At 38.3% G+C, this 14,011-nt stretch overlaps 1 protein-coding gene across 3 annotated transcripts in view; it reads left to right on the forward strand.

Moving 5' to 3' along the window:
- The first annotated feature begins 467 nt into the window (after positions 1-467).
- The window catches only part of LOC139961916 (uncharacterized), a 48,593-nt gene continuing 35,049 nt past the window's right edge, over positions 468-14,011 (forward strand). For all 3 annotated transcript variants that reach the window (XM_071961601.1, XM_071961600.1, XM_071961602.1), the window contains exons 1-2: positions 468-894; positions 9,105-9,149. In XM_071961601.1, coding sequence (XP_071817702.1) covers positions 784-894; positions 9,105-9,149 — 156 coding nt within the window. In that variant the 5' untranslated portion in view covers positions 468-783. The remainder of the gene's footprint in view (positions 895-9,104; positions 9,150-14,011) is intronic.

Here is a 14,011-nt window from a genome sequence, read left to right on the forward strand (position 1 = left end):
CTGTGTATATATTGTTTATTTGGGTATTTAGATTCTATTTTCCTATACAAACCGTGGCCCGTTATCATGTCATTGTGTTTTATCTATCACTGTTCATTCTATAGAGCTCATCCAAGACAGCAGGGGTACTGGATTTTTAACTTCGAGTTTTGAGTCGAGTCAGTAGGCAATAAAGTCAACATTCCATACAGCCCTTCCCTCGCCTTTCATACCAGCTTTCTATCCTATTATTCTACCAACAATCGAGACAATACGGGTGCCTCACCTCTTGTTCACCGGTGCGTAATATTTCTGCTTAAATCTACCAGTTCGACAAGCCGAAAAAAGAAGTCTTAGAACCAACGTTGGTGGAATAGGAATACACAGTTGCCGTATAGACAGTTTGTAGCATAATTTTTGGCAGGTGGTTTTGTAGCAACCAGTATTTTTCCTTCACATTTCTTTATTGTGTAAAAGTTTTGGATGGTCCAATCACGGCCCGTATCGTTCCGTGAGTCATCAGCAACGTTAAATCATTCTTTGGGTGAATATTGCTGAGAAGTATCGACGGACACCCTTAACCTGTGAGAACTATTGTGAAAACTGCGAGCAATTTTGAGATACACCATCAGAAAAATCTTTGTAGAAGCTGGAACATATGAATGGATTAGTTTTATATTTCGTTATTCTAGGTATAAATGGTGGATTTTTTACAAACAAATTGGGGCCAAAACTAACTTGGCAGTTACAGCCCTTTCGGAAGACTCAAAAGAACTCAAGCCTGCAGCTTGAACCATCAACGACATGTCGAGATCTCTATTATTAACAGTTTTATATTGTGTGTTTACACTCGGCCTAGCAGTACCAGCGGCTCATGACTGGGTTGTCCGTGCGGATAGGAGGCCTTTAAAGGAGGTAAGTGTTTTCTGATTAAAAGTGCACAATGTAATTACAAAATTAACGGTAATTCCAAAATTAACGGTAATTCCAATTTACCGTTCTGGTATGCCATTATGTATTTTAAGTTGTGAAATCAAAATTAATTTGAAGATTATTATCATTTGAGAAATCTATAATGCCTTCACACCAATTACTACATGTGAACGGAGACCAATAAGCATATAAATATATATATATATATATATATATATATATATATATATATATATATATATATATATATATATATATATATATATATATATATATATATAAACATATATATTTATATATATTTCAAAAGATGGAAGGAGAATTATTTCTGTTACAACTTTCATTGCGACCCCGAACTAGTCAGTCCTGTTTTACATGCGTCACTGATTCAGCAGTGGTGGCACCAGCGTAGACAAACTGGGAGCATCTATATGGGGCAAGGAATTCTTTTTGGAGGGGGATGGTGGCATAAAAATAACACTGTTATGGTAGAGGGGTCTAAGGAGAGGGGTGTCTATAAAAGACTTAGGCGCTAAATTGTGCATCATTTGACAAATTTTCACATATCTATAACCTTCCTAAAATATTGCACTTGTTATGGTGAGCAAGAGTTGGTTTCGAAGTTTGACAAACTGAGCGCCGGCGGTATTGAGCCACTAAAAATGTTTTAGTGGGTCGACTTGTTTGAAGTATCACCTTAAAAAATTAACAGTAATGTCTAAGATTTAGGCTATCGGTAGTCATGACCTATGTTTATGTTCATTTCATCCTTCTATAAACACTTCAGAGATTTAATGGTCTGACCAACTTTCGAAGTGGCTATACAAGTATGGTATGTTTATAACTGGCAGAGATAACATAAATGCACCAATAGCTTGATGCATCCCTCTTGGAAGCTGTGTTTACTCATACACATAGGCTATAGCACCAGAGCCGGGCTGGGAAACTGGGTGGAGAGGGGTGGAGAGGGGTGACAAGGAAACGATGAATGCTTCCTGGATCGAATTGGAAAGTGATTCTAATACAAACAATTGGCCTATTTTAGATAAGTACCAGATCTGGTTGGAAAGCTGTGTAGGGGGGGGGGGGGCAAGGAAAAACTATAGGAGTGCCCATATCCCGCCTCCTATAGCAGCGCCGCCACTGTGAATCCATTAATTGGGTCCTAGAAAAATTCTAAAAGATGCATGGTCGGGCCTGTCAGAATGGAGGATGTGAAGGGATCGAATCTCATTTATCACCTGTCAACACTCTTGTAGTTTGCAAGGATTCAGGGGTCACTGAAATCGAACCCTTGTCCTAGTTTCTGCACCCGTTGCTCTAACCCACCACCTAAGAACCCACCGGGTAACGGTTGGGGTGTTACACGCGTCCAAAGTTTAAGTATACGTTGTAAAAGGAAAACGTGGTTGCAATACTGGTAAATGGATGCATGTAGTTACCATAGTAACATCGTTCTATGTATCCTACTTCAAAGGATAAAGACACTAGTCTTCTTGCACTTATCATGTATGACACTGACAGACAAAATTCCTATCATGTAGCTAATAACGGGGAACGGTGATGAGGGGATGGATGGGGTGGGAAGTGGGAGAAGGCAATAATACAAGTTGGTATACATAGTCCTGGCATGATTACCACAGGACCCGTGAACGGGAGTGTGGTCTTATTTAGGTCAAAACACTTGATGGTATTATGGCGCTCTGGCGGGATTAGAAGGGGGACGGGGGGGGGGGGGGTAGTGGTAGATACACAAGTGTTTACTGCGGTATTAGGTCTAAAATGGTCAACAAAGGATTCCAACAGTCCTCAATCAGTTTCTATCTCTCAAAGAGAAAACAAATATTGTTACACTAAATATTTTTATAACATTCAATTTGTAAGCTGTTAAAGTTAGAAATTCACACAGTGGTGAAACACATTTCCTTTCTTTGAACGCCTCGCATTTTACGATGACAACATTTCGATAGAAAATACCGTAACATCTTTGAACAATTATGTTATGAAGTTTAATTTCCTGCTCACAAATTCACCTTAGGGATTTCTTATGGCTTTAATCCCTTCTCTCTACACCTTCTTCACGTCAATCACTCCCACTATGCAACATGCGCCCCTTTTTTTAGAAGGTCATGCTTGCGCCCAGCAGGACACATCCAGGATTAGATGTGGTTTCGAGGAATTTCATTCTTACACCAGGAAGTATTTAGTTTATGATATTATTTTTGGCTTATACCGGTAAATATTAAAGGGAAAAATTGTATCTCTTCTATACGTTGTAATATTATAGCATCTATCCCTGTGCCGTACACAACATGTCAATGCATGGAAGTAATTTATGCATGATTTACTGCAGTATTCCAAACAAAGGTGTGGTAAACAATTAAACATTAATTACACGAGAGCTTATTATCCATTAGAAGTTAAAACGATTACAATGTTTACATATATAACATATATACGGTATAAGTAGGTGTAGGTATGTCACCCACACAAATTAATGCCTATCAGCTTGTCTTCCCATTCATGGTCGCACCATGATCATGACATCACTGCACCTGTCGCATAGAAGCGTGTCACTGATGCATGTACCACACAAGTGCGAATAGGGGCGGGGTAACTTGAAGGGTAAGAGGTGAAACGTGAAGCATCAAGAGGTGCATATGGTATGTTGCTGGCTATACTACTCCGACGGACCAGTGTCACTACCACTGTCATTACGTTAGGGGCAAGGACCATCACTCACTCATGCATGTAGGTGGGAGGGAGGTACTCGCTCGTGCTATAAACCACTGTGACACGATGTGACCTGATAAAGTGTTTTTGACGTGGTTGTTGATTATGTTAGCGAATAACGTGTAGGCGGAGGGTGGGGCTCGAATGATGAAGAACATTCTGGTACTACAGTATACGTGTCAGGGGTTGCCTCCGCGTGGGTGTTCATTGGTGTTGCTTTTCATAACAAAGACAGAATTTTCACTCTTAGCTATTTTCTCAACTGTTGTTATGATCTAGAACGAATATGCAAAAACTGAAGTCTTAAGTGGTTGCCATGGAGGGAAACGCCATACGATACTCGTCGTGAATTCTTGTTTATATACAGGTGTATAGGGCCCTATATGAACAGGTTCCCTTTAAGTGTTTGCTCAAAATAATTCATCCAATAGTATTTGGCTAGAGAATCACCACGGAGAAAATAATCATCCCCAAACAGGTAGGGCCAAGGTCATCATCTGTGCAACTAATTTAAGTCAATTACCAAAAAATACTTTCGCTTTTATCTTTAGTTGGACAAACAAATCTTCCTACTTTTGAACACACACTTTTGATAGTTTTCAACATGGCAGGGAGGCATGAGTATAGTACGTTAGCAACACGGTTGTTTTGGACTACCATGATGCGGGTTAGGTCGGTGTAGCGCAGAGAGGGGAAGGGGCTATATAAGAACTAATTGGCTGAAGGTTAGCTGTAATTTCTTCGATATCCTTGTTAAGCTCACTGGCATGGGAACTAAAGTGGCATGTAATACCAGCTTGGAAGTCTCAGCACATCATAGCAATACTTCCATGGTACGAGCAACTGATCCATTACAAAAGAAAACTTATATTACATAGTTGGTGTTCTTCGTAATCGGGTGGAAGAATACGGGGTAAGAAAAATAAGGAGTGGGCGAAGTGGGGCGTAACTTATTGCGCCTTCTGTACTATAACCTGTCGGCGCCTCGGACCCAGCAACGCACCGGTTCTGAGCCGGTATGCTGATAGACCAATCCACCCCTCATGTCACTTGCCTAAAAGTCTATATGTTACCATGTTACCGTGCCAGCCCACTGCAATCGCAGTACAGGAATTGCGAAATGACACCAAAAAAACACAAAACTCAAACGTGTCAAAGGATAACATTTAAAAGTAAATAAATATAGGCATTGGGTATAGCACTTATGGAATATAAAACTTTAAAGCATTGATTAAATTGTTAAATAAGTCGCTGCTTATGAGTATAGCCAAATGGTTGTAATCCGCAAATAGCCCTAGTTATTGAGGTGTTATTTGTGAATACTAAATGGGTTGGTAAGACTCAGAGTATAATTTGTCTTCAAAACAATATCCCAGAGGAAAAATTTAGATTTGAGAGATGAAAGAGAACATATTCTAAGCATCCCGGTGTAATTTACATTCATTTTCTATCTGTCGTTTTCGAGATAACATCATTTAAACAGCAGAAGTATACATGGTATACAAACTGCGACATGATGATCAATTTCTCGAGAATGCCATATATTAATGTGAACTTTGATGCAAACTTTCACCAGGATTCTTAGGATGTGTTCCTCTTTCCGGCATCAGTCAAAAAACAAAAAAACAAAAAAAATGCTCTGGGCTTCTTGCATATAGGTTACGCTACATGACGAATACACAAATAACCACCTTTGTCCATGCACGTTGCTGTGCATTCCTTTGTGTCTGCTCCCGTTTTAGCCCGATACGTCTAACGTTATTCTTTGTCCGGTCATTGACCTCATATCCCCCCCCCCCCCCCCCCCCGCTTAATCGGTGGTATATACTTGTTTACGCATGTAGAGTATTAAGACAGCGTCTTGCGATTCGACAATTTCTGTCACTGGTAAACATAGTTTACCAAACCTACCCTGCAGGTATTACTCAAAACAAGAACAACAAGGATTAATCATTAAGCTTTTCAAGCTTGCACCTAATCTCTTTGACTAATAACAGTATTTGCCCTACTTTTCATTTTTACTTATTTCTAAAAAGGTTGCATCTTAATTTGATCACTTGTAATCGTATATGTATATATTGTGTAATACTTTGGTATATCGGTCAAATTGCCGACCCGACGCCAAATTGAATTTACCTATGCCAGGAATGTAATAAAAAGTCAGTTGTTATTAGATACATCGGTATACGATCTATTGACTTGTAGTTTACACTTGGTTCAAATTTCCTTTTTTTCGAAAAAGAAGAAAACAAACATGATAAAACTTTCTTTCTCATTCTAAAGCAACTCTGGTATCAAAACACGTCATCAGGGTGTCAAGGGGTCACGAAAGTCTGACGACAAGCATTTGTGTTTTTATAAATATGAAAAACAATTGAGAAGATAATATTTCGACGAAACATTATTGACGGCATTATATCACACGGCGTTCGTACAAATATCTGCACAGGGTGCAACGTTCCTCGATAACTCTTCTTCACCCTGGAATCCTGGATGGTATCGTACCAACCAGTGACCTAACCCAAGCAGCACTGTTCACGTATACACAACTTTCACGCGGCATTCGATAACTCTATATAGGCTAGTGTAGATGGAAGGGAAATGGCAGGGACGGCGCCGGGATGTTGGTAGAAAAAGGGTCTGGGATCATATGCAAACTTGATAGAGCCATGAGTTCGTTTGGCTTTCAGTTTCCTTATATGTCTTTACACACATGTATACAAGATGAAAGTATGTAGGCTACCTTTTAAAGTGTACTACACGTGGTGAACGTATGTGTGCCTGTTCATGTGTATTACAAGACACCTTTCAACATGCTTAAAGGGAGTGAAGACTCGCGCACAAAGAAACGTGTGATGCCGGGAATCTGACCTAGTTTCGAATGAGGTGTAGCAGAAGTGTTAGACACCAACATCGATCACAGAAAATACACACACAGCTTTCTACCGTCGGTAATTAGACACTAGTGTACAGTCAATACATACAGCTACGTACAGCCACAACACAGTGTACATAGCAGCGATGGACATCTCACCAGGGAGTTGTTTTGGAACTCTCTGATGTCAGGTCCAGATAAAAGATAACAAGGTATCACGTTTCATTACTGTCTGCATTTTGTAGCGACAAGAAGAAAACTTCACTTGCAAGCAACGGAAGTTAACTTTTTTTCAGAGGGCGGCACGCGGTTTGGGGCGAGTCTTCAGTGCCTTTAAAAAATCGAATAAAACATGACAGCTCTATACTTTGGTATCGAAATTGGCTTGACGCTTTGGCTGACGTCATCGTCTATGGGTTATGCACTATATCTGTAACTGACTGATTGACAATGTAACTGTTAGCTTATGTCTTTAGAAAATTTTTTGAAAGAAAAATGTTATATCGTGCAAAATGCATGCATCGTTATAGATCGGTTATTCGTGACCATTGCACTGTTACTTTAATCAATCAGACTGCAATTAAAGAGGAACTGTACACATCACGTGGTTTCCGCAAGCAACGATATACGTAATCGTTTAACAGTTCTGTTCATACTATATTCAAAAGAATATATAATCCGAATAGATGCAAATCACGTGATGGCATGGATGCTGTACAACTGTACGCAGATCTGCGAAAAGTACACAGTATCAGTAGCTCTAATAAACGTGTGCGGTGCGTCCTTGCATAATGTTCTCACTGAATTGGTAAATGTGTTTCTTAACGTTAAGACTATACCGTCTGCGCATATATGCCATTGGAAGTGTATACGAGACTACTTAGGCTGGTGAATAACATCACGAAATTCGCTCCTGAATGAATAAATGGTAGCAAACTTATATAGTTAAATTCGACCTAAATTTTCCTCTCGGGTTTCTAAACTTTATAAATTGTTTATAAAATCATGGAATAATCTTTCTGATTCATTACAGGAAGTAAGATCACCAGAAACTTCATTTTAGTTTAGTTCCAATATTCCACCCTGAAAACGGAAGGGAGAGAGACACGACCCAGTCCATGTCTCGAGCAACCGTTAAATTGTGACTTTCTCTTTTATTGCCGTACTTTGTGGCTGCAAGTTTCATATAAATGCCCCTGGTAGACGGATTTGGCTGTAAATGACTTATCCAGGTTGATGTTTATTATTGTTGGCACGACCCTATTATGTGAGAGAGTTCAATACTTAGTAATATGAGCCCAAGAGACGCCTTCTTCTGAAAGAAATGTCTCAAAAGGCAGAACATGCATGACGATACCAAGGAAGTAACTTTCTGTGGATGATACATATACAGTAGGCCTACACATGTCTCATGTTAGTGCTATACGTTCAGGCAGCTCATACAGAGGGCGCTGAGGCAGTGATTTTCTTCTATGTGTCTGTTTGCAACATAATAAAACATGCGTCATGTATTAGATCATTTCTAGCATCGAGTATTGCCGATATTAATTAAAATAGGTCTTCCATTCTTCTGTACTATAGGATTTTAGAATCTGCACTTAGCGTCAATTACGATTCAGACATAATTTATAGCCCAGAAACTTTGTTATTAATGTACCTTTGAGATGCACACGAACACTTGTTGTCTATCTACACCATATATCCGCATAAACAAGATGTACTTACCATGTCTTGCAGTGACATCATTAATGTTTTCAGAGATAAATTAATGTCATAGCAAACTCAACGCGTTCGATCGGTCGTAGGTTAGCCTATGTGCTATATATACTTTTAATTTGCACGCACGGATTTAGTGCACCGGCATGCCTAAAGTGCCACCACTCATGTATCCAATCAATTGGCATACGTCAATTCCTTGTGCTCTCATTGGACAAAATCGTAATTTATGTACGAAAGTCGACAACTGACGAATTTACCACAAATAACATTTTCTCGTGTTCTATTTAGCTCATTCACATTCTAGGATTCAGATTGCAAGAAATTGGCAAGTGTCGAATTATATTTGCATTTGTCAGTTTCTGGCACTCTCGGACTAGGTCTTATATGTCACATCGATATGCATATATGTGAAAGAAATCGACATATACACATGTCGATATTATATCATCCAATGAGATTGCTAGAAAGAACGGTGTGGTCACGTCTGCTATGTTGTTGTGCAGTGCGGTGTTCCCATAGAAATTTTCTATGGGTACTCCCCACAACGAAGTACCGTCGCCCTAGTCAGCAGAGCCATGAAAAACTGTAGGTTTTCAAAAACTACAGCGATTTACAAGAGATTAATCATATGGTTTTGCAACTATTGGTGGATCAGTTGACAATAATGTCAACATCTATTAAAGCATTACAATACTCAATCTGGGAATGGGGTGGGGGGGGGGGGGGGCGGGGTGCACGCCCCCACACCAGAAACCGGTGTATACTTTCGGAGGCACAACTAAGTACCATGACGGCATGAGGCCCTTTTCGATGTGTACTTGCCAGTGTCAAGTTAAAATTAAATATACTTTTTTCCCTCTTGCAGCATGAGAAATTCTCGAGGCAAAGACGACAGGTGAACGATGGTTTGGTGAGTATTTTGTGGGGCCAAATCATGAGTGTAGAACGAAACGTAGATAACAATGTAATTAATGGTTACACTTAGGCTAGCCAAGTGTAGGCCCAAAGAAGCCTATAGTCTTACTAGTAAATACTTGGACCAATGTCTCATTCATAGTACACCCGTTCCACGATCCCGTAGCCTTACTAATCGCCACAAAGTATAGTCCAAATGCAAGCCAGCCTATACATTTCTATATTATGTGGTTATCAGCTCAAGTCAAGATCATGGTTCCATTCAGATGTTGCAGACATTAGTCTTGGTTCAAGTTCAAGCAGTCTTAGTCGTGGGACTACTTAGTCCTATTACTACTAGGCCTAGTCTTACTCTTGTTGTGGAACAAGATATAGGCTTTTCTCATATTACCCACAAACTTTGAAATTTCAGGCTAGGCCTTCATGATGACAGTCTTGAAAGTATTCAGTGCACACATTACAAATGAGCTTGAACAATATGACAACAGCCATAGGCTAGATGATTTTTTGAACTATTTTCTTGAGGCTGAACATTAATGAAAACTTACTTCTTAATGTTATTGTCAGGTAAAAAAATACAATAATGGCCTATGTGTATATATATACAGGGAAATAGAATTGGTTGCCACCATAATTTACACTTGTAATGTCTTTTATCATGGCAATGTTGATGTCTGGTTCAAAAGAGACAATAGGGTGTGGCAAATCATATCGGTTGGGATGAAATTGAAGGCACAAAGGCGGATATGGCAAATTGTTATATAATTGTTAAACATACTATTACTGTTTATATTTTGTGCAGCAGTTGTGGAGGTTTATAAAGTTTGTTTACAAACTTTATGATACTGTATAAGAGTCAAGATATAAGACTACATGGAAATTATAAGTTTGTGTAAGTACTGTGTAGTGTATCTGGATATTTTGTATCTGTGGCATTTTGGGACGCTGCAGAAGTGTAAAAGACGTCCTTGCCTGGTCATTTTGTGTCATACATACCTTTCCTTTGCAAGCTTTTCAAATGCAATACATTCAAGCGGAACAGCTTTGTTCCCACAGACCTGTGACTTATATAGTGCAAATGGATCCTGTTGCACTGTATGATTCGGTTCTGTACAACAGTTCATCTTATTGTTACAGTACTATATTGTTCTTACTTGGTTGAATTTTCTTGAAAGAGTACTACTGTAAATACTATAGGAAAGCCATGGGAAGCACACACTCCATTAGATGAGTCAGTTGTAAGTTATGTTGAATGGCTTATCTTGGATCTCAAAACACAAAAACCTTTTCAATGGAATGTCAATTTTGAAATTCTTTGTCCTGACCACATGGATAAAGCTTCTCATACCTTTAATTATTTGTCAGCTACTTGAATTCTGCATAACTGTCTTTGATATGTTCCTAAAAGGTATCTTGTATTGGTCCCAAATATACTATATTCAAATATGGTCACCTTTGGTCAAAATTCTTAAACTTTTTTTATTACAACCTTTGAGGAAATTTTCCTTACTGGGACATTTAGTCATTTTTTGTGTTCCTTAAAACTGTCTGAGAACAATTTGGAGAGTAAAGACCTCCAGGAACACTCTTAGCAATTATAGCGTGCTATAATTTGGGGCCTATACTGACTACCTTTAATTTTGGCTCTACAAGGTACAAACAATCATTGGAATAGCGAATACAGGGGTAACTAAAACAGAGGAGATATCTTGTATACCAAAATCATGGTTCCACAAGAAATTTGGTATCAATCCACGCAGACAGACATTTTTCAAGAAGGCCAGCTTACAAGGCTTGCTATCAAATCCATACCAACGTATTTAACAGTACGTTCTGACATACATGTTTTAGTTTTGGTGAATCCAAACGGTAAAGAAGCCAAAAGAAGCTTATAATATTTGAAACCCTATCCATGTGGTGGCTGTAGATGGAGAGTGGCTTTTATCAAGCTTTCTCTTTTCAATGAGAGTTTAGAGAATTAAGAGGCAGTCATGTAATTGTCACACCCATGCCGGCTCTCAGGACTGCCCTTTAATGTTCCCATCTCACAGATGAGAACTTAACCTCAGCATCTGACCACATTTGCAATAAACTAAGAGAGGTGAAATAGCATCATCCCTTTCATCATCACTGCAGTGCAGCCATTTCTCAACATCGTATTATAACTAGAAATCCAAATCCATCAGAGTCTCATCAGCTTTGTACAGCAGCAAATTTGAAAGTGTCCAGAGAACATAGTGGTTTAAGAACAGACTCTTGAACCACATCATCTCATCATCAGTGAGATACCTGATGTTTTGGTCATAAAATATACTGCAGGGTTGATACACATTATTTAGCCTTGCGTACCTATGTACTGTGACATTGATGAATCTAGGTAGGTTAGCCAGACTTAGCTCTATCAAAATTAGCCTACACTTGAGTTAAAATAATTTCTTGTAACTCTGACTATGTAGCTTCATAAAATTGCTATCAAACTTGGCACTAAAACTGACAAGATCCACCTGCCTTAGGGGGGACTAACTGTTAGATACCAGCCCTAAGTATTAACTAGGTTCCCATCTCACAACCATAAAACACAGTGAATACCTGTAGTTAATGTAGTATCACCTTGCAAAATGCTATGCAAACTGGACAGATTGCTATACAAGTCCAAAATTGCATGGATATGCTCAGGAGTATTTTAGCGCCGGGCGAATTTGTGCGGTAGTGTGATCCACATCCTGGAGGATGGTCTCGAGTGGGGATTCTCCCTCTCCTTTGGAAAATTTCTGCAAATAAAGTATGCTAAGATGGCGCTAACTTCAGTGCCAAGTATTCACCCATATTTTGTTAATGGTAACTTGACTGAATTAATAAAATAAAAAGAGTGCTGGGCAGAACGTGTAAAATACCATTTGTGCTGGACGGCATTCGGAACTGCTGGGCACAGCCACCCGTCGCTACCCGGCTAAGATGTACAAATATATATAGCAGTTTTTCACACAGTAACTTTGACCTTATTTTGTAAGAGTACAAAAATAAAGAAAAGTAATAATGCAGTAAATATTAAAGGAAGCACTTTCAAAATTCAGGCAAAAGTACAGGTAAGCTTGATGTTGTATTATTTTAAAACTTGCTCAAGTTTTCAAATCGGTGCGTTTCCTAATTTCAGTCCATTTTAGGTTCAGAAATTTCTGAAAGATTTTTGTCCTTTAATTTCTACAGTGCTGCATTTTACTCCAAGCAAAGTCTTCAAATTAATGTTTTTAGTCTTTCTTAACACAAACCAAACCTAGCTTATTTTATATGTCATGTGTTAATTGATTGTTTTAATGGGATACCGCATTATTATGATAATACAGAATTGCTTCTTTTTATGACAGTTTTGTCTATGAAAAAATGAGAGAATTCATTGCAGTTATAAGACAGACTTGTTTGATTTATGTCCTTGTGGTGTAGCTGACCCATCCTGAACTTCATGGAGCTATGCACAAATTTGTTTTGATAACCTAGGGCAGAGGGGATGGGCTGGTTTATGGTCATTGAAAACCATGTGAAAGTCTATACTTTCATATATTTTCTGAACTGATCTGCCTTTTTAATTTAAAAAAAAATTATTTTGCATTACAAACTTTATTCTGATCACTGTCTGTCTGTAAACTTTGAAATTATTTCTTCATTGCCATGGGAATCAGCTAAGGATCTGTTCTCATCAATGTTGTTAATTCTTCAACTAGTTGCGTGATTGTAAGAGAGTTTTGCATGAATTTTGCATGATTCATACCGAGTATTGCTTGCGTACAAAAGAGTAAACTTTTACTGTAGTTTAATGATTAAAAAGCAAAGTGAAACTTGTTAAAATGTGCTGTAGTTGTAATGAATTACAGTCATTGATAAAGGCAAAGAAAGTACAGTATGTGCTCAGAAAAGCATTAATAAATCCCTTCTGTAGCCAGATGAGAATTAAAGGGAAGAGGAGGATTATGGAAAGGTACAAAACATTTGACTCATGCTGTTCTAAATGTTATGCCATACACTGTCTTTAAAGCTTAATCAGTTTAGAACTAAGAAGAAGAATTATTTAAGAAGGGGGGAGGCAGGGTGAGGGGCAAGATCATGTTCTCTGAACCCTAGCTTGTCCTTTTGAACTTAACAATTTTACATCTGAATTTAAATTTCTTATCACCGAGCTGTGTTTCTAATGGCCAATTATACATTAATATGCCCTTCCAGATGTCAGGGGCCTGAACTTTCAAAATCTCAGTTCTGATATGGGGAGGGTCTTGATTGATGAGTTGTTTACGTGATATGTGGATTTTACTGCCAGTGAGTAATGGAGTAGTGAAATGATAAAAGGTGTGATGAAATGCTATGCAAAATTTACAAACTTGTGCAAAAATGTATTTCGAGCATTTTATTGTACTGTGACCAAAGAGCTTTTTTTTTAAGAGACTACAATCTGAACCTTCAAAACTGCTACCAAAAATCTGAACAAATTCATTAGATATCAAGGTTTATTTGTTTGTAAACAATGGAAACACTGTTGTGAAATGTTTTTATGTTGAACATGCATACATTCAACATTAGCATGTATATTATCACAGTAATTAGGCATCAATTTTGATTAAAAGGAAATGTGTTACCATAAACAAAAGAATGTATTTCCTTGTTATCTTTTGCAAACAAGAATTTTTTCAGTGGATATTTGCATGCAAAGATATAGCTAATCAAACGATGTTGGGATTTTTCTATGCTAATTGGTCCAATTATATTATTGGAGCGGAGTAAAATGGATCTTGAATGTCCAGCTCTGTGACATCTGGAGAGTTCTGAGAATGTAAGATCAATCGTGCATATGCAACAACATCAGAGTAA

Source organism: Apostichopus japonicus, chromosome 20 (assembly GCF_037975245.1).
Source record: "Apostichopus japonicus isolate 1M-3 chromosome 20, ASM3797524v1, whole genome shotgun sequence".
Lineage (NCBI taxonomy): Eukaryota > Metazoa > Echinodermata > Holothuroidea > Aspidochirotida > Stichopodidae > Apostichopus > Apostichopus japonicus.